A 21,977-nucleotide genomic window follows, 5' to 3' on the forward strand; every position below is an offset into this window, starting at 1 on the left:
CACATGACCGCCCGGCGACCCCCGTCCACCGGTGGCCCCACTCCAATATCATCCGGTCACGTGTCGGCAGGTCAACCAGCGTATCATGCCCCAACGTAACCCTGGCTGGCTGACGCTCCCTCTCGCTCCCTCACGGCACACTACGTGGTGCCTCCGTGCTGACCAGTGCTCACCCAAGCCCCGCTAGGGCTGGTACTACGCCCAGTAAGTGGGCTACACATAATGGCAACACATTATCCGCCGTGGCTTCGTAAGCCCGGCACCACACAGTGACATACACAGTCACTACATATATATAGCCAAGGCTGTATATCCATGGATTGTACCCCTAGTATATGATGCAAGGCTGCCGTCAAGGCTACATAGACACGTAGCTACCCTGTGTATATACAGTACGAGGCTTTGGCCAAGGATACATGTACATTAATTGCCCTGTGTATATATTAGGCCGTACACTTAGATGATCTTTGTATAGCCTTTGCTTAGCCCTTTCATTCATGGATCTTGGCGGTTTAATAGCTCGTATTGGCCCCAGTATCGGTCAATCTGTATGAGAATCATCATTGAAATATGTTACATCGGTATCGACCATATGATTCCACTTGGCCTGCCAGGCCCCATGGATCCTCCCTTCTTGCCTGAATGCCCTGCAGAGCTCCGAGTAGCCAGACCCATTATGATGCCTTGATTCTATTAAGTCCCCAACCCTGTTAGGAATTGGGTTTAATATTTTTTTTAAAAATGGAATCGCCATATCAGCATACGTTCGATACAATTGCGCAACTCCGGTAAGCAAACATGATCTCTCTAAAAAACGGGTGTTTGTTTTTTTGTGTTCTGCATGAATGCGCCGATTATAAAATCGCCCAGAATAGATTCGATCTTAGCTAGACTTCGGAAGCGAAGCAGTCATGATCCTCGATTGTACTTGGATGGATGACCACCATTCGTAACGGGTATTATAATCTGTGCGATTATATGGTGGGCAGCAGAGGCCACTGCGTAAGAATGTTTTGTACTTTTAATTTTTATGGCTCCCACTACTTAATCCCAGTGACATGCTTGGTTGAGTGTTGGTTGAATAATCTCTGCAATCCATGCAGCATAGGGAGGCCCTCGCCCAGCAGTGGATTGACAAAGGGCTGTACATGTATATGCATGAATGCATCAAAACATAAAAGGGATTTTCATAAATCCAAAAGTTTCCATATTCAAGCCATTAAAGTTAAGATTTCAAAAATGGTATGTTATGAGATCTACCAATTTCAGTCATTTATGAACAAATGCAGCCTTGTTTGATTAAAGTGTTTGGCGTGCTTTTTTACTGTGTGAGGTTATTCCGAGCTAGTTAAAGATTTTGTGGTGCTGGATGTAGCTTATCTGTAATCCTTGAATTACAGGGGAACCGAATACGTTGACTGCTTTGCTGTGTTCCATGGTACACCCGCACATTAAATAATGATGTAAATGCAGAATTACTGGTCTGAGGAGCATAGCACTTTTCTTCTTGGTTCTTTCGGTAAAGTCACGTAGAAGGGAAATAATAAAATAATAAAAATAAAACATAATAAAATACAATTCTCACGACGTTTCGGCCACAACGCAAGCAGCCGTCCTCAGGTGAAGAACAGGTCTGTTGCTGTCTTTCCGACAGACCTGTTCTTCACCTGAGGACGGCTGCTTGCGTTGTGGCCGAAACGTCGTGAGAATTGTATTTTATTATGTTTTATTTTTATTATTTTATTATTTCCCCTGCTATGTGACTTTACCGAAAGAACCAAGAAGGTGAATCCCTGCAGTCACGAAAGCTTTAAATCGAAATATAGCACTTCTCGTTATCATTGAGTCCTGATTTAAGGCAGCTCTTTCTGGGGAAGAGTCATTGTCTGCTTCCAACATTAGATGCAACCATCAGCAATATTCTTGGCCACTATACCTGTATATCGTGTTTAGTGACATTTGTTTAAAATTAAATTCTAAAATGTACGTATGATGGGGGTGTTTGCTTAAATTTCAGGTAAGTTATCTGAAGGGTATGCTGTTTGTGAAGCTCGCACGTTTTAATAAAAGGTGTTGAATATTGATTATCCTTGAATTACATTTCTATGTTAGAATTGTGCTTGGATCAAGGTTTAATTCGCATTTCATTCTCACTAATTGGAGATTTTGCGTGCAGCTTTTGATCATTTTGTCTCCTTGTTTATATTCGATGCTTTTCTTTGCAGGGAGGTCACACGTCTGAATATTTGCACGTTCATCCAAAACATCATTATTGTGTTGAAGTGGATTATGTTTGCAGCTGATGGCCATCCTGTCCCTTTTGTTTTTTGTCTTTGTGCAGACACTATCTATGATGAGGATGAGGTGCTGCTGGCTCTGGCTGAGCAACTGGGCAGTTTCACCACACTGGTCGGAGGGCCCGAGTATGTGCATTGTCTGCTGGTGAGTACCATTCTTGTTGTCCCTGTGTGCTAGGAGCTCATTTTCTTCTGCCTGCCTGTACCATAGCGTATTATCCTTTCTTACTGTTTGGAAACTATGGGGCTGCCTTGTGTAAATGGATGAATTCAGTGCAGATTTCACCCAGCGTGATGTGGCTGAGGTGGGTTTAAGATAGCTTTGTGTGGCTGTCGGGATCTTCAGAAAGAGACCAGTGTCTTTGGTGGAAAAATCTGCAACTGCTCTGTGAATCTGTAATGACAGATTGGCAATATCGAGTGCTTCGGGCATAGCAGTGCAAGGCATGTGCCGAAATCTGTACAACTGTTGACGATGTCAAACTAGCTGAACATGTAGATTTCTAGAATGGGAATGACAGTCTCTCATTTTTTCTTGTCCCCCTAAAGGATTTGAGTCCAAGGTTTTCAGATGGGCTGTCGTAGCCTCAACATGGAAGTCACCTCCTCCTGAGCCAACCAGCTCTTTGAACTGACTTTCATGTAATGTAATTATAAATACAATCACCATATGAATGTAAGGCGCAGTATTAATACACATAGTTTGCAGTGTACACCGATGTAAAGCGAGACATTCACTCGTGCATAAATTTGTATATATTATTCCAATTGATTTACACTGCCATTCTACCAAAAATTAACTAATGATGAGTCCGATGCAAAGATGACGATAGGCATTTGGGTTTTGGTAGCGAAAGTTTCATACATATTTTTGTCATTATTTTGTGAGTTAATATTTCATGCGTTTGATTTTTTTTTTTGACCTTAAGGTATTAAATAAAACCCTGTAAGCAATTCACACACTACTTTGGCTGATTGAAATGTTTGGCATCTGCTGTGTGAGATAAAAAGCAGTGGATTAATTAGCACTGTCAGTCCAATTTAAACTCCCTGTAATGCTCGGTTGCTTGTAATCCAAGTCTAACTTAGTTACTGATGCATGTGTCAGTCTCTTTCTGCATTTGATTATTTACCTTTAAAAAACCCAAGTTGATGATTGGAAGAGTTGAAAGCCCACTGAAACAAATGTGCCACAGGCATTACTTATCTGACCAATCAGTTTGAAAAGTCGTATAATTAACAGTGATAATGTTTTGTGATATGCAGCTTCAATATCAGAAAAGGTGTAAACAGTAATTTTAAAATCAAATTGATTCACCTGAAAGTTGCCCTAAATAATTGCAGTGATTTTTTGAGAAGATGGCATATTTTGCGTGTGCCTGATTGATGCCATTTTAATCTTTTGAGACATTTTGCACTGAGCAAAAACAAATTCAGAATCCAACTCCCATGAGTGTTAACTTGGCCCGAAATAGGTTCTTCTGAATTGAAGGGATGTGAAAATGTTTATTCGGTCTTTCTATTGGATGAAATCCATTGAGATCCGAAACCAGGATCAATTGCCTGCAAGGGAATAGCTCTTTTTACAATGATTACGAGTGTGGATATAGAATATTTGTATCCTAACACTTGCATGCAATTCTTTCCTTGGAAGATGTCTATCATGGTACCTTGGCCATTGCCTGACACGACAGTGGATGCATTGAAATGATCAGAGAGCTTCAATGGTGAACACACTGGCCAAACGGCTCTTTATTAGATTCCACCTAGATAGACAACATGTTTATGATGGTGAACATAAACATTCTAGTACATGTACTCCTTAAGAAGTGTCAAGATATAATTCTAATGATGTTCCTTTCCAGACATGTAAAAACATTTCTAATATGAGCACATTTTTAAAGCCAGTTTCTTCACCTAACTTTTTTGGCAAACATAAAAATTAATGTGAATAAAGATGGCATGGTAGCCTAGTGAGAGAACGTGGCTAAATGACGTCCACCATAGAGATGAAGTGACGAAATCGCTTCTTGTAAAAGTGCTCCTCAAGTTGGAAGATTACATCGCATGACCGTGAGCGATGGTAACGAAGTGTTGAGGCCTTAATCCCCGCACCGGATCAATTGATTGATGCGGCTCGTAGCGTTGTTCACGGCACCTGTGGGAGGCTAACGGAGCGGGGATGCGTGCGGGTGTGTGCGAGCAGCCTCCGCTGGAGAGCCTGGCCACGGTGGAGGAGACGGTGGTGAGGGACAAGGCGGTGGAGTCGCTGCGTGCCATCTCTGCCGAGCACTCGCCCGCAGACTTGGAGGCTCACTTTGTGCCGCTAGTGAAGCGCCTGGCGAGTGGCGACTGGTTCACGTCGCGCACTTCTGCGTGCGGCCTCTTCAGTGTGGCCTACCCGAGGGTCTCCAATGCCGTCAAGGCCGAACTCCGGCAGTGAGTGCTTTGTGCGCGTGTGGTCGTGTGTGTGTGTGAAAGCCTATTCCGTGGCTTGTAGCTAAAGGGGCGATTACCCTTACTGACGCCCAAATAATTTGGTGGGCCACACATAAGCACACGCAACGCTCTTGCCGATGCAAGACGCTCTAAAATTATAAAGTGTTTCCAGGTAGAAAAAAAATTCCTCTCTTGCAGTGTGGATAAGATGCTTGTAGTGACGAATAAATATTACTTGTGGGCCATTTCGAGTTGGTAATCCTCGTGGAGCGGTGGCTCACATGAATTAAGGTTGCAAACTGTATCCAGCGCGTGGGCAATAGGTTACCCACTTCTACACTAAAGGAAGCTGTTAAACAATACATATCTCTTAGCATGTACAAATGCAACTAAGATTTAAGTCCCAATCTGACACAAGCTCTGTTAATGAGAAAACAGACTTTGCACTTAAGTTCAAGTGCGTCATGGCAACTGAGTGTCACTCCCGTACGTATTAAGACGATTTCAACTTGAATGACTGATTTAAAAGCCGTTATTCTCATTAAGGAATCTCTGAACGAATGTCAGAGCACCAGGATATACATATCGAATTCTATTGAAATGATAATTGATTTTCTATTATTATTTTACTTCGCCTGCTCCTTTAAAAGGTGTAGAGTGGAGGCTCGGTGAGTTGTCCACTGCAGTGAATGGAGCAAAGCAGATTCCAATTTCTAGTAATGGCCAACATCAGCCTAGAGTCGTATCTGAACCAATCCTTTGCCTCACCCTTTCCACCCTCCCACATCCGCAAGGAAGCTGATGCTTTGTCCACAAGCTCTCGGAGAGGCCTTTGTCCATCAGTGGATTAACAAATGCCTGTGAATTAGAATGTTTTAATAGCGATGGCGGTAATTGTCCCTGTAACCATTTGTCTAAACGTGCAGATTTGATCACAGCTTCTTGTACTAGCTTCATGTCAGAATTAAAAGATAGCTATAGTAATAATACAATGTAGTACAGTTTCAGTTAATGCAATAGCAAGATCCTTAAGACAGTGAAGCCACGCTTCTGCTGGGCATGCCCAGAAACAGCTCGAGTAGATTCGCAGAGATTTTTTTAAATCCTTTATATTAAGTTCGCTTGCTTGCTTGCGTGCTTGCTTACGACCGTGCAAATCTTTCGGTCGTTTTCTAACCCACTTCCCGTGATCCAATCGAGCTGACATTTTCCACACAGACTCGTTGTGCGTGACAATTAATTTTCGTGAAAATTTTTTTCCAAAATTTTACACTGTTTAGGGAAAAAAAATTAAATATTTCATTACCAATTGCTTAATGCTGGCAGACAATCATCTGACCCATAGGTGGCAGCCATCTCAAGCCAGAGGACGAGAGGACTCTAGCCGCCACGCATATAAAGGATTTAGAGTGAAAAACTTTGTTTTTACGGGTTAATTTTTTCTCTTGTCATGCGCCAAATGTTTGTCCCCTCACCGTGCCCGTTCATCTTTGCCATCGCAGACACTTCCGCAACCTCTGTGGGGATGATACTCCAATGGTGCGACGTGCTGCGGCCTCCAAACTGGGAGAGTTTGCCAAAGTCTTGGAGATTGACTACATTAAGAACGACGTCATCCCAATGTTCAACAACCTCGCATCCGATGAACAGGTTTCTCAAACAACAGTCATTATATATACACAAAGGGTGATTGTGACCAGCGGTCCTCCCATCTTCATTTGTATGTCACGTGACATCACCCTACTGTGTCAATAATACACATAGCCTTATTTTAGACGACTTACTCAAGAGCCAGCACATTTTAGCCTCGGTGGTTTCAGGTGGACAAGACCTGAATCACTCTTTGAATGGTTTCCCTCTGCCTCAAGGTGACCAACCAATTATTTTGCACTTATCAGGGATCAAATGTTCCTTGCATTCATCGTAAAGCTGCTCACTGTTCCAAATATGCTAATAATGATAACTTCATTTTAATATGGTCTTTTAAAAACAATTGTTTGTAAGGGAAACAAAAAAAAAATATTTTTATGGAAAGCCTCTTGGAGTATGAGAACTCCTCTTTTCAGGAACGGTCCTGCATTGTAAGGTTCGACCAATCTCGTTTTGATTAATGTTTGTTACGTGGGAATGAAACCAGAGTACCCGAAGAAAACTCGCGCTAACATGTATCCATTGCACACAATCCAGACAGAAAGTTTTTCAAGTAAAATTGTGGATTCCTCGTCCAGACGTGTGTTACGGGTTTTGAGTGGTCTCATATTGACACGTACGTGGGTGTGCAGGACTCAGTGCGCCTGCTGGCTGTGGAGGCATGTGTGAATATTGCCTCACTCCTCCCTGCTGAAGACCTAGAGGCCATGGTGATGCCCACACTCCGACAGGCAGCTGAAGACAAGTCGTGGCGCGTGCGCTACATGGTGGCCGACAAGTTTAATGAGGTGCCAAACCCCTCGCAGAGCGGGATTTCTTAGCATATACGGAGTTTCTTAGGAGTTTGCGATGTCGTGTGTATGTATACTGAACTTTTTTCGCACCGTCCGTAGCCATCCGTGCTAATAGGGTGTTTAGATTTCAGGAAAATATTGATTTAGAGCTTGAGGCATGTTTTTAATGTGTGCAAAACCTGATCATGAAAACGGTAATTTCGATTCATTGTTAGTGCTGTTGCAGTTGTGTATAAACATGTGGCTGGAGCACTGCTCAAAATAAATCCTCATTTTAACAATTTCACATTGAACAATTCTGAAAGATAATTCCGTTTGTGCATTGGTGAGAGTTAATTTCACAGGGTATTGAAAAATATGCTACCTTGTGTTTGACCTGACCAAACTGGTGTGAATTGCATGAAATCGAACAGTGATGTTGGATACATCCATCATTATCACTCAGAAAGTGTGGTCGGTTTATTCTTGTAAGTGAAATTGACATGCAACACCCCACGAACCACAGATTGATGCAAATTAATAAAAACACTGTTAACAAGCATGGTGAAATAGTCTGCTGTGATCATTTGTTCTTAGTCTTTACCTGAGAATAAAAAATTCATTTTAAATTAGTTCTTTGTTTTACCACAGTGGTCCTTAGTACTTACTTTATAATACTAACATACCAGTTTTTAACGGGCTATTGAAATAATTACTTTTTCAGTACAAGTGCAAATCTTTTGAAACATAGCTCCATTTAAAATGCAGTTTACATAAATTTGAAGTTGTATTTTAAATGTTATACTACACCATTTTTTATTAAATCACGTTTTATATACATTTGTTCTTTTCTCTATTAATATAACACCCTGTTTTTTAAGTTTGATTATGTTTGCTGCATTACTTTTGCGACTCGTATCTCCCTTAAAATAACGACTTTGTCTCAACGGGCTCTCGCCTGGTTTTAAACAAAGCCTTCACTGCTTCTCCTGTGTTCAGATTCAGAAAGCTGTTGGTTCAGAGATTACAAAGACGGACCTCGTGCCCGCCTTCCAGAACCTGCTGAAGGACTGCGAGGCCGAAGTGCGGGCTGCTGCAGCCCATAAAGTGAAAGGTATGAAGACTCCTTGCTCTCAGTGGGGTGGCATGCACTGCTCTGAATCGATGTACTACTCGTGCTGTCAAAGGTTTTAGCACTTGAATAATGCATTCGTCAATACGACTTCCATGTCATCGAAAAATATATAATTACAATATTATGCCGAGAATTGGTTTTCATTTCTTCCCGGTGATGCTTTAACTCGCAGGAGTATAGTAATGTCCATGGGGTGATGTCCATGCTTTTGCTTTGTTGGATATAGGCTTGTGAAGCTTGTAAAGTGTCGGTAAATGCACTTTGTATGCCATTCGTACCTGCAGTCAAAATGTGATGCCTCTTAGGTTTCCAGCAGAGTGGAGTTTGTGATTTTATATACCTTAAAAATCTTGAACAATCAGGTATATTTAGAATGTTACTAAATTAGATCAAAGCTTTAGACTGAGTTTGATTTATTTTTCCCCATAGTGGGGTTACTTGTAAGACCTTAATTAAGGGATTGTATTACTTGAGTGCAAATCACTAACCATTGAAAGTATAACATTCTTGTCAGTGGCTGGTCTTAAATGAAAGCAATTGCTCTTTCCGATGCTCCAAGGTCATCATAAATACAGTCTGAACGTTTTCATATTTTCCTGTGTTCTAAAATGTAATTCCACATGGAATTAAATATATGCAATTTGTGAAATAGGTTGCCATTCTAATTCTCATTTAAAACATGGACACTTTATAGCAGGTAGGCTTTGACTGCGGTTTAGTTTCGTTGTGCTCGAAGCTATGTGAAATGCCAAGGACACTGTGAAACGGCATAATGGACTGGAAAAATCTGCGTTACAGAGTTTTGCGAAAACCTGCCATCAGACTGCCAAGAAAGCGTCATCATGTCGAACATCTTGCCTTGTGTCAAGGTATGCTCACGTGGTCGCTCCACTCCAATATGTGGACGTTTTATTTGTTCAATTGCAAAAAAATTTGATGACTAGCATGCCCACCAGAAGCATCCCACTGACAACTGTCAAACTCCATGATTGTACATTTGGGCCTCCCTTGATGCTGTTTACATAATGCTTTATTTGTCTTTGTAGGAAATTACATATTTTTACACACCTTTGAGTAGATGTGATATGGTTTTCCCTGAATTAAGTAAAATCCAAATTGAGACTAGCTTCTCAGTGAAGCTTTTTATTAGTGCTTTTGCTAAAATACTGCGACTCTACTGGTACGCCTTGCTATAACCCTGATATTGAACATGGGTTACTATTGGTGCTGAGTAAATACCCTGACATTGACATTACCCTCCTGGGTCACATTGGTCTCCATTCGTAAATGCACACATCACCAAAAAACATTTACAATTTATTTGGAACACTTGATAACGTCTAACAAAGGAAGGAAACAAAGGTGTGTGAACTGACCTTGACTCATCACGCACGCCACATGTTACGCTTCTTCCACAGTAGCAATGACATTCAATACAGGGATGGTCATGATTGTGCGCATTTCCCATTACCCCGGTTGCTTGTAATCTGATTAGATTTCCAATGACCACTAAGATAAGTGTCCAGAGAGCTTGAGCCACTTTGCTTTGATCGCTGCCTGGTATTCTTTGGTATTGTATAACTGGCAGGCCACCTAGGCTGGCTGTAGCTGTAACATTCCAGGACAACCTTCTGCTGACCAAAATATGCCTCTTGTCTGACATGGGTTATCTCTTGCAGAACAATGCTTAAAAATCATTAATTCCCAAGTGGTGGTGGTGGTGGTTTTACATGTTTTTTTTGTATCATATTTAAGTGTGCAGTTTGAAAGTAATATATGTAAATTTAATGTCATGTTCGAGTACAATTTGTCATCTTACATTTTTTATATGAATGTCGTTTTGGCAAGGCCAACAAGTTGTATCTACATTTTTAATCTAAAACGCAATTTGAAAGCGGCGGTCGCAAATGCGTCAGCGGTTGCTGAGATTCTGCATTCAATGGGATCTTGAGAGACTCGATTTGCGTCAGCACCCTGTGTAATCTGGTGCCATCTCGTAAAATACATCAGGCGGCTGGAGTCTTGAGTGGGTCACTGTTATTTCTCGGATGTGGGCTAATGCCAGGTCTGTGTTCAGTTGTGTGCTGTGCAATGTACAACATTAACTGCCTTTTATCTGAGACCACTTTCAGCTTAGGGTGTAAGTTTTAGTTTCAAACATGCATTGAGATTATTTTGGTTATTTTTTGCCATTCCCACATAAACCACTTTTGTTGAATTGTCGTTTGTGGGCATGTCGCTTCTGAAAAAGAAGCTAGCAACGCAATTTTAACAACTTTATGATTCCCTTATTGACGATGACTAATAATGAATGAGAATTTATATATTTTTTCCATTTCAATATGGTTTTCATTTGATTGGCGTAGCCTTGCCCTACTTCCTGTGCTCATTAATACAATCTGGAGATATCAGCAAAGTGAATGGTGTGTAAGTGCCTTGTTAGTGCTCTAATGCTGATGATGTTGCTTTGACATAAATCTAATTTCTTTCACGGTTTCAAATGTATAGTTCATCGCCATGTCCGCAAATCGGTTTTTCCCCCCATCGACTACCTCAAAATGGGTCTTTTTGTGCTCAAATTGGTTTTAAGTCGTTGTGATACTCCCTTTCTGTTAGCGTCACAGGGTTATATACTGGGACATCCCTGTGATTAAAGCCTGTACGTGTGCAAAACGCTGACAATTGCACAATAACTTTGCTGAAAGTAGTAATATAGTGCATAAGGTGACTGCGCTCTTATCTGTTATCAGAACCTCCCCTTGCTTGTAGACTGTACCAACTTGAAATAATCTTCTGATGAATAGATGCACTGGTGTAATTTTACTTTCCATTCCCATACCTTGAGCATGGTTAGGGAATGCACTGTTCGATCATAGAGGTAAATTAGTTTTGTTCTACCCGCTTGTTTAAAATGGCACATGCTTTTTAAAGTGTTTAAGCTTTTTGCAAGTTTTCATGGCATCCATTGTTAGTTAGGCACAAGCATTCATGTGTTTTTTCTGCGGACGTTTTAATTAGAACTCCCCAAGAGGGTCACGTGCCTTATTTTTCTTCTCTTGCAAGCTTTATAGTTGGGCGCAGGCAATAGTGTATGGCGTGGGTTGTGTGTGGGATGTGAGCCATGGAGGAATACATATTTTAAATTCTTCTGATGGTGACGTCACTGGTGGACTATATTTCACAGCGCGCATACCTCTTTGTACACCCACGCCTGTCCCTTCCCAGGCTTCAGAGCTCTCAAATGTAATGTCATGGGTTTAAAGTGCTGTAGGATCTATCTTTTTGCAACAGCTGATGGTATTTAAAATGTCATTTGTGACCGATTTTTTTTTCAACTTGACCTATACTGGCAACTTAACAGTCTTTGCCAAGGGAGCTGCATATTAACTTGTTACATCTTTTTGTTTCAATTTGTTTGGTATTTTTGTAAAATGTCATATTCTTATTATTATTTTTAAGTTGCATAATTGTTTTGAAGGATGTATTATGACATCTACCTTAAAAAAGAATAATATTAACATTAAAGGAATGGTAGTAGTTGCGTGCAATTTACTGGGTTTATTTTCAATTTCAAATATTCCATTGAAAAAATTAAAATCATCGACATTTAAATTTGGTTCATGATGGGGCCCCAAGTCCAAAGATGCCCGTTTAATGCCGATTTTAACAATTCATGCAAGTCAATATGTAACGACTGGACAGGAGGCACCCAAAACATTTGGCATGCTGCTCTAGCCAATTTGTATCTACCCTTTTGAAGCCAACATGTTCTATTTCAATCCACCTTTCAATTTGCACGTGGCGCAACATCCAGGAAGGTGTACCTGGCACCCCTTGCATGTTGACGGTGTGCAAGGAAACGGCACCCCACGCGCACGTAGTGTGTTGGTCCCCCCGCCCGCACGAGTTAGGCGCCAGTGAGAAGTGTATTTGCAAAAGGAGCACACGACCCCCATCGCGGGACCATGCGCGGAACCGCCCGCGGATGTTGACATTAGGGTTATGCCTTTGTACACGCGCTACACGTACAGCCGTTTGTCAAGTCATTCCACTGCTGGATGAGGGCCTTTCCATGTTCTGGGGGTGGGTTGGCAGGTTTGTTTGACTTTCCTTCAACATGCTGGTCAAGGCCTGGAGCATAGTTGCAAGAGCGTAGAAGTACCGTGCAGCAATGTATCGATCGGGCATATTCTGTCTAATTTGGCGAAAGGCACGTTTTTGTCGACAAGGTACAAATTAGCCTCTGAAACTTTTGGTGTAGTCTGCGATGATGGTTGGGAAACCCTTTGTTGTCAATGACCTTTGTTGGGGGAAGGAGTTTGACGGGGAGCATACTTTTTACCTGCCTATACTGTGACGCGTCCTCACGCGTGCTTCCCCCGTCTGCAGGAACTGGTATCCGATGCGAACCAGCATGTCAAGTCGGCGCTGGCATCCGTGATCATGGGTCTGTCCCCCATCCTGGGGAAAGACAACACCATTGAGCACCTGCTGCCGCTCTTCCTGGCACAGCTCAAGGACGAGGTGAGGGCGTTTCCTCGTGTGGTTTCCTCGCTCCGTGAGTTATTCTTGATAACCGAACTTCTTTCGCACCTCTGATTGTCATCGATGGCTACGTACGTTGCGAAGGAAGTTCAACATCATATCTACATACTGTTAGGTTTTTTTCGGTAAAGTCACGTAGGCAAAAAATAAATGATAGAAATAATAGAAATAGTAATCGATTTATTTTATTTCTACTATTATTTTTATTATTTATTTTTTACCTACGTGACTTTACCGAAAAAACCTAAGAGTATGAATCCTTGCAGTCACGAAAGCTTCAAATCTAGCATATTTACAACCAACCCTTGATATATTTGGCATATTAGCACTGAGCAAGCCACGGGCTGTTTTAGTAGCTGTTGGAGCATGTTAGGTTCATGGCCTTTGAGATAATTTTGTTACTTTTTAACTGGTCCCATACGTTGTTTTGTATGTGAATGATGTACGTCTATTTAGGCTAGTTGCTTATATGGCTATTATGACATAAAAATTACAACATGAATTTTTATACATTTTTAGAGCCAACAATTTAATAAAACAGTAACTTGAGAAAGGACTCCTTGATCCATTATCTGCCAAAGCAAACTGAACTGGAAAAACAAAAAAAACATTGCAGGAAGCCTTTGGCTATAGTTTTCTTCGTGCTTTTTTCATGCTCAACTGAAATCCAATCCCCTGCCAAAACAAATTTTCCATATTTTCAAGTTTTTTGTTTTGTTATGAATCTCTTTAAAGAGAACATTTCACTGTGACTTGGTGCTGTTATGTTTATAACCAAGATCGCTCGGAATTCACCTGCTCTCACAAGATTTTATAAGCTAAGCCAAGTTGAGCCTGGATAGCGTTTGGATGGGGGACCATCATACAAGCGGGCTGTTATCGACTGTGGGCCACACAATGGGCAGCAGAGGGAAGTTCAGCAAAATATTATGTTAAGCTGCGCTTCGATGATCCCATATCTTTGCTCGCCACTTTCACCAACCTGCACTGACCAAAATGGTGTGATGTATGAGCAAAGACAAAGATCCCCCGTATAGCCTTAACAGACTGTAGGGGCAAGTGCTGTTAGCGAGCACCTATGAAGGCCGGCACGGCACGCGTGGGGGTGGGTGGCCAACACCACGCCCAGCCGCCTTTGTCTCCCAAGTGGCGATGTTGACACATCACACCAGGTTCTCATTTGAGGCCGAATCGACCTAGGGGAGGCCCAGGACCGGTTCAGATAATCGTCACTAGTGTTGGCCGTGAGCGGGAATCGAACCCGGGTCGCCAGGTTCATAGCGCAGCGCGCTAACCGCTAGACTACCGCTCAAATAACCTCTGTGACCCACGTGCATTGGGGAAAGCCCTCATCTTGCGGTGGGATTGCCTAGAAGGACTCCACGTGTACATGTTGGCGTTACCATTGGCATGTGTGTTCATTGGCTCGTGCGCATATGTGCATGTGTCTCGCCACCACAGTGCCCTGAAGTGAGGCTGAATATCATCTCCAACCTGGACTGCGTGAATGAGGTGATCGGGATTCGTCAGCTCTCTCAGTCCCTTCTGCCCGCCATCGTTGAACTGGCCGAGGACACCAAGTGGAGAGTTCGCCTGGCCATCATTGAGTACATGCCACTGCTTGCTGGGCAGCTGGTGAGTTGAGCGTGTGGTCGAGTGCGTGGCATGACGACGGTGACGATGGTTGCTTGATTTGGGCGCGGACGGTGTGGGGGGCTCTTCCTGCCCGTGTCGCCTTGAGCAAAGGCCGGATGTGGCTACCTCATTCAAAACGATGCTTGGAGCTGCCTACTGGTGGTAACACCTGGTGGATGAGAAGCTTTTTCCATTTTTTTTTATTTGCTGAGCGAGTGTCCATCTAATCTCTTCGTCCACCATGGGTAATAAATTAATAAATGCAGTATATTCTCTAGATGGAAACGGATTCCCAGTCGTCATCACAGTTACGGCTATGTTTACTATTTATAGCTGCAGCTGAGATTGAGGTAGCATTCCTTAGAGCGCTAGACTGACTTTCTAAATTTGAGCGGCTCAAGCTGTGTGTTCCCCTGCTTTTCACTAATTCACAAGGGTGGACTTAAATAAATAAAAAAGTGCAAACCCCCAAGTTGCTGCCATGGTATTGGCCCCAAACATTAAAAGGAGTTATAATAATTGATGCCCTTGAATGCAGGATGTGAATTACAGTTTGCCATGTAAGCCAGGATTGTGTAGAAGTATTCATTGTGGTGCTAAGCGTAATGGGAGTTGGGAGGAGTGGTGTTCGCGGTGTTTAGCACACTGAGCTAAGAGCCTGGCAACCATAATTGTATTCCTGGCCACAGATAATTATGCGTGGACAGTGATATTTTATATTCTTAGGTTTTTTCGGTAAAGTCACGTAGGTAAAAAACATTAAAAAGTAAAATAAAATAAAAAATCACGACGTTTCGGAGGCAACACAAGCTTCCGTCTTCAGGTGGTACCATCGTGGCTGTGACGGTACCACCTGAAGACGGAAGCTTGTGTTGCCTCCGAAACGTCGTGATTTTTTATTTTATTTTACTTTTTAATGTTTTTTTCCTACGTGACTTTACCGAAAAAAGCTAAGAATATGAATCCTTGCAGTCACGAAAGCTTCAAATCTAAAAAAAAAGTGATATTTTAAATGGTCCTGGACCCCCTCTCCTCTTCAACGCACACTCACCAACTTGGTTAAGTGATCAAACAGCCCTCATTACTAACTCAGAAGTGGATTGACATCACGATGTAAATAGTTTTACAGGGCCATAACCATGCTCATGGCTTAATATACTGAAGATACGTATCAAGTTCCATGGCACATTCACAAATGAACATTTCATTGTTAGCTTTTGGTGTAAGTTCAGATGCAGTGTGTTAGCCTAATTAAAGAGAGCTCATGCATTTATGTTAATGTTACCCACGGATAACTAATTGCGTCCACTAAATACACAGATTGATCTTTAACTGAAAATTCCGATGAACTCTGGGATATGTAATTAATATGAAGTACAGATTTCAGTCTTTGAGAGTGTAACCTCGATTGCGTAATTTGTACGTGTTTCTGAGAAACCCAGAATTCCCGGAGGCACCAGAGAAGTGGTCAGGAGTTTGCGAGGGTGGATGGAAGGCATTTGGCATTTTAACATTTAGCAGCTGCAAAACACCCACGAAGCAATGTGTGGTGGTGTGGATAACCTTTTCCTATTTTCATTGTAGTACAGTAAAGGGCATGTGGTAATGAGGTTATGGGGAGTAAAAAATTTGCTATTCGGTCAGGTAAACCCACGGGCACCAAACATTGACGTGTGACTAGAGCATTGAGCTGTCGAGTTTTTGGTGAGACGTAAGATATTTTTAGGTAATCTTTCCTGGAAGTCGAGAATTAACCCAAGTGGGTGTTCTTTTCCACGTGTACGCTATCAATCGTGAACAAGTATGTAGGTGGATTCATTGGGTGGTAGGTGGATTGATGAGAAGGTGTGGAATTTTGTGGGTTAGTTGGATGGATATAGTTATTGAATGTGTTAGTGAGCTGGTGAATGGTTTGCTGAAAGTGTGTATGAGTTGGTTAGTAGTGGCATGGTTTCATTTCTGTGGGTTAGCAGTTTAATTAGTGTTAATAGGTGGCTTAAATGCTTAAAAACTAATTTGAAAATGTTAATTTAACATATTCTTAACCTTTTCAGTGACTCTGTCATAGTTGTTGAAAGGGGGCTTGCTCTTCATGCCACCAAGTTAGTGAACATTTATCCCAGGTTCCCAGCAGCATCTTGTGAACAAATGCCTCCCCTCTCCCTCTGATTAATATTGGAATGATGGTTTTTGGCACAAACAGCTAAGGCGGCTGGGTTTGCGTAAGTCGCCACTTGTCTTGTGAAGGATGTAACTGTAATTATCCAAAGGGCTGCTACAAAATAATGTGACAAACTGTTTTCCCTACGATTATAGACATTTTGTGTTTGTATCGCAACAGGGCGTGGAGTTTTTTGACGAAAAACTCAACTCTCTCTGCATGGCGTGGCTGGTAGACCACGGTAGGTTTACACGCTCTATTCTCAAATCTGCTGCTTTATGCAGTGGACCTCATCACTGACATTCTTTTTGTACACATAAGCTTGTAAAACTCCACAAGAAAAACCCCCCAAATTGTATTACGTTTTTTCATATTTTCATGTAATGATTGCTTCAGAGTTTTGATGTCAGTGGGTTAAGGGCAGGACGACCTTCCGCATTTGCCACGTGAATTTCCAAGTGCCTTGCCTTGTCTCTTGCGCCATTCTCGCCGTTCGCTTGGGACGGCTTTGTTCGAGTCGGATTTCTCAAGCTGCCCATTGAATACTTTCCTACATTCGGATGTGTCTAGCATTTGCCCCCTCCAACTCGCAAGCCTTTCCTCCAACTTGTGCAGCTTGGGTTTCCTCTATGGCCAACCATTTTGTTGAACCTCTAGCTGCCCAATGGTTATCGCCCACTGGTTCATGCTCATGACCTGTATTTGAATTGCTTGTTGTTGTTGTTGTACATTCTTGAGGTGTAACCGGTTTTGTTTCTCCTATCAGTGTATGCGATCCGCGAGGCTGCCACCAACAACCTGAAGAAGCTGGTGGAAAAGTTTGGCAAGGAGTGGGCTCAGAGCACTATCATCCCCAAAGTCTTGGCCATGTCCAATGACCACAACTACCTTCACCGCATGACCACCCTCTTCTGTGTAAACGTGCGTTGTCCCACACCCGGATCAACACACACTGAGCACTTTCTTTGTGGCTGCTTTATGGGATTCTTCTTGCAAACAAGAGCTGTGGTCGATGTTACTTGACGGTGATGTTTATTCTAGATTTGAAGCTTTCGTGACTGCAAGGATCCATACTCTTTGGTTCTTTCGGTAAAGTCACGTAGATGAAAAATAAAAAATTAAAATAATAAAATGATAATAACTAAATAAAATCACGACGTTTCGGAGGCAACACAAGCTAACCGTCATCAGGTGGAACAGCCACAGCAACATTATTGTAGTGAATAGAGAGAGCTATTTGTGACGAGCGATTATATAGGGTAAGAGCGGGGGAGGAGCCTAGGAGGAGGGATGCGGGGGGGGGGCCGTGTGGAGTCGGGGGGGGGGGGGGAGTTACCGAAAGAACCAAAGAGTATGGTGATATTTATATTTGGTGATATTGAATTTTCTTACTTGGCTGCTTTGGTTTCCTTTCCACACATCACTCACAAATCCTCCACATAGAGCAGCATTCTTACCCCTGCACTCACCCCCTTGTATGTGTTTTATGTGGTTGTGCCACATTGCTTGTCCGTCAAATTTGGCACTATGCTCTTCTGATGACATTTTTTTGATATAGTATGGCAGATACAAATTGGCCCAAACATGCCAAAGCCACCACGATCTGTTACAAGAATGCAATTGTTAAGACAGGTGCAAGGTTTTTGCATCGCTTTGATATTTTTCTTCCTGTGCCAGTGTCATGCTGTTGGCCTCTCCTTGGCTGGATTTTTTTTCCCCATCCAATCTGACCATTAAAATTTCAACTATTTTGTATTTTACCAGGTAAGGCCCCCTGAGCTATAAAGCTTTTTTTTCCATAAGCAGAATGGCCACAAGTGATAGCTCAAAATGAAGTGGCTTATCACGTGGACATTTATAGCGGCCAAATACTCTTAAATGCACGTTGATTCTAAATATGGAGGGGAAAAACCGGAGGACCCAGAGAAAAATCCACGTGACCGCGGGAGAACATTCAAGCCCCAAATATACAGGTGTCTGGGTCTGGATCGAACTCACGACCTCCTGTATCCCAGGCGGGGTAGTTAACTTTGCGCCACCGCGGGGCCCATACAATGCACGCGAACGGTACGCGACTGTTGGTGACCTGACTGGTTGTTTTTGACTGCCCAATAGGTGCTGGCGGAGGTGTGCGGCCAAGACATCACGGCAAAGCTCATGCTGCCCACTGTGCTGCGCATGGCCCAAGACCAGGTGGCCAACGTGCGCTTCAATGTGGCCAAGTCACTGCAAAAAATTGGACCAATCCTTGAAACAAAGTACGTTGTGGCCCTACGCTCGCCCATTCTGCTATGCCTGAAATGTATGAATGTATGTTGAACTTCTTTCGCACAGTACGTAGGCAACCGTGCTAACCGGAGGTGCAGGGTAAGGACAACAAGCTTAAAACAAAAAGCACAAAGAAAGGCCTTGATGCTTCATCGGCTGTTATGAACGGTCACATTTCATTACAAGCAGTTTGCGGGGCCATTAGAGGTGGTGACGGTGTGTGGGGGAGGCATTTCATCCAGCAGTCGCATTGATCGTGGCTGATGATGATAATGATGGAGGTCGTGTAAAGTCAAGAGCTGTGTTTGCCTTGCTTTATAGTACGAGTTAAGTTGTAGTTGTATAATGGTCTTGGGTTGTAAACTGCTCGTGCAAAGGGTATCATCAGTTTTGTACTTGGCGTGAGATAGATATAATTAGTTTGAGGTTTAAAAGGACGTTGTGGTCCAGAAATGTATCGCTGTCTGTGGGAAACAAAGCTTGACAGGGTGACATTGATTCCTCTGCACCATCATGTGTTCCAGCAGCATGGGTGCTTTCTGTGACTGCACGACGCCTAACATTGTAGCCAAGATAAAATAACGGTGGGGGGGGGGGATTATCTTGTGATCGCTCGAAGGCTGCAATTTGACATTCACATGACAAGTTGATAACACAATTACATTTTTAAAATGTTATGTTTGAAAGCCCGCCTTTTTATGACTGCTAGATGTACCATTATGTAATTACTGTGCTCTTTGCAACATTGTATAATGAAGGAATTGATACTGGTGCTTGTTATAGTTCCCTGCACAATTGAGCTGTGTCTATGCTGCTGCCCCCCCCCCCCCCGATTTATGTTGTATCTGTGTACGTTAGATTTCCTTCGCAGCCGTACATAGCCAATCGTGCTCATCGGAGGTGTTGTGGAACGACAACAAACTTGACACCGAAAGCAGTTCTAAAGAAATTGGTTTTCACTTTTAGAATTGAGATGAATCTTTGGTGGTCTGCAACGCGACACGTGTGTGTGTTTTTCCACAGCACCCTCCAGTCGGAAGTGAAACCTGTGCTGGAGAAACTGGGAGGCGATCAAGACATTGATGTCAAGTACTTTGCACAGGAAGCCCTGTCTGGTATGTGTGACGCATCCACTCCTATAGGAAGAAAAATAATGTGCGTTGCCAGAAATAATGGTGGCTTTATTGAAACATCAGCTCTTGTATTGTGCACAAAAGTGAAACGCCAAAACTATCATTCCTTCTTCACGGTAAACCATACCAAGTTTTTTTTTTATATTTGTTAGAATGTATTACCTGGCCATTTTATGAAAAAGAACAATGCAATATATTTATTATTTTATTATTTCCCTTCGACGTGACTTTACCGAAAGAACCAAGAATATGAATCCCTGCAGTCACGAAAGCTTTAAATCAAAATGCAATATGAGTTTATATTTGTGTTGTTTTGTTTTTCAGTGCTGGCGCTTGGAGCCTGAAGGCCACATTTGTTACCCAGATCCCAGAACACTCGACGTACATTTCCACATTTCCATACACCACCCACCGCCCCCTCCCCCCTTCTTTCCCTACCCTTCCCTTGCCCCCCCCCCAACACCTCTCTTGTGTTTGCGATATTCACTAATGTACACTTAAAGATTAATAAGTGAGTATTGGATAATAAAACCTTCAATTGGACGTGTGACAATTCTAATGCTGTGGTGGGAGAGGCTTGTCTCGGTTGTCGAAATAATTGCTCGCGCTGATCTCTGTAATAAAGCATGACAACTTGATTCTTTACATTTTTTGTACTCTTTTTCGTCATGTGCTTTTCAGCGCTCTCTTAGGCTTAAAGCATGCTGCTCTCATTGGTGTTCAGTAACTTGCTGCCTGTCAACAAAACAAACGGCCCACTTCGCTAAACATTTTATTTTACATCCAAATGAATGGTCAAAATGTAATGATGCCCTTTTTGCAAAATTCGCTGTTATTAATAATGATCAGGTTATGTTAAGGGGAAAATTATCTGACAACATTTGACCAAGTGAAAATGTAGTTTTTTTTCTGTTAAACGTAACTGCATATAATTGCTATGAAGGACTTCTTCTTGTGTTCATAGTTTTTATGTTGTATTTAAGTATGGTGTAATCGTTCCACAGGCTAATAAATTGTTGCGGTGAGAAGTTCCTTTAAAAAAAAAATCTTTGAATCCTATAATCCCATTTTAGTGCAGGATGTGAATGTGTGAGCACCTGCTGATGGGTCGTAACGAAATAGCATTTTCGAGCGAATGCTTTTAAATCTTCCTGTCTGAGGGTTAAAGATTGTGTGAATATTATTTGTCTCTCTTTCGTGCTGTGTGTTGGTTTTAACACTTTTTTTGCGGACCTGGTTCTTAAGCGCTCAAGTTTGAAAGGATAAATTAAAACATCCCTTTTGATTTTCACAATGAGCCCTCGGCAGTTTACAAAGCATGTGCATCTGGTTTGGCTCGCACTGATTCACTCTGCTGTTTTTCTTCACCTTTGCTTTTAATTGGATTATCCATGTCTGATGTGCAGATACTGTAACATTTAGAATGGCTTTTCTTTTTAGCCAAAGTTCCCTTTTAACGCCTTTGCTAAGCACTGCATAATAAGACTGCTTGTTTGATATAAAACCTCTCGACCACATGCTTTTCTGTGGACATTGCAGTACGTGTGTGTGTACTGCTGCCACATGGAGCAACTTGTGAGCCTAGCCTTGTATCAAATGAGTTCTCTGTTGTCTTATTGGGCAATGTAATAAAGTGTAAAAGCTTCTCCCTGAAAATGTCCCGTCATGCTCGCTCCCTGGTGTGGGTTGTGGTTCTTCTGCTTGTGAACTCAATGACGTGTCTGCCCTTTGTTCCGTTGTCAAATGTCTTTCACGAGGTTCAGTGTCACAATTCACGTGTCCCCACACCCCCTCATCCCCCCCGACGATACCAGCTGCCAATAATAAGCTTCACTGCCAAAGAAAATTGTAACCCGGTGTTCCCGTTTACTGTACGAAACGTGTAACGTACAAATAGAATATTATTCAAGCGAAAGAGCATAACAAGCGGATATTGGTCTA

The 21,977-nt window shown here is 42.3% G+C and overlaps 1 protein-coding gene across 1 annotated transcript in view; it reads left to right on the plus strand.

Moving 5' to 3' along the window:
• PPP2R1A (protein phosphatase 2 scaffold subunit Aalpha) overlaps window positions 1-21,692 on the plus strand; it is a 31,017-nt gene extending 9,325 nt beyond the window's left edge. Inside the window, exons 3-15 of the mRNA XM_078608135.1 lie at window positions 2,342-2,442; window positions 4,504-4,736; window positions 6,239-6,386; window positions 7,019-7,174; window positions 8,159-8,273; window positions 9,093-9,163; window positions 12,684-12,818; window positions 14,301-14,474; window positions 16,816-16,876; window positions 17,402-17,556; window positions 18,751-18,893; window positions 19,927-20,018; window positions 20,361-21,692. Coding sequence (XP_078464261.1) covers window positions 2,342-2,442; window positions 4,504-4,736; window positions 6,239-6,386; window positions 7,019-7,174; window positions 8,159-8,273; window positions 9,093-9,163; window positions 12,684-12,818; window positions 14,301-14,474; window positions 16,816-16,876; window positions 17,402-17,556; window positions 18,751-18,893; window positions 19,927-20,018; window positions 20,361-20,380 — 1,604 coding nt within the window. The 3' untranslated portion in view covers window positions 20,381-21,692. The remainder of the gene's footprint in view (window positions 1-2,341; window positions 2,443-4,503; window positions 4,737-6,238; window positions 6,387-7,018; window positions 7,175-8,158; window positions 8,274-9,092; window positions 9,164-12,683; window positions 12,819-14,300; window positions 14,475-16,815; window positions 16,877-17,401; window positions 17,557-18,750; window positions 18,894-19,926; window positions 20,019-20,360) is intronic.
• The last annotated feature ends 285 nt before the right edge of the window (window positions 21,693-21,977 follow it).

This window comes from Lampetra planeri, chromosome 29 (assembly GCF_965212315.1).
Source record: "Lampetra planeri chromosome 29, kcLamPlan1.2.h2, whole genome shotgun sequence".
NCBI classification, from domain to species: Eukaryota; Metazoa; Chordata; class Hyperoartia; order Petromyzontiformes; family Petromyzontidae; genus Lampetra; species Lampetra planeri.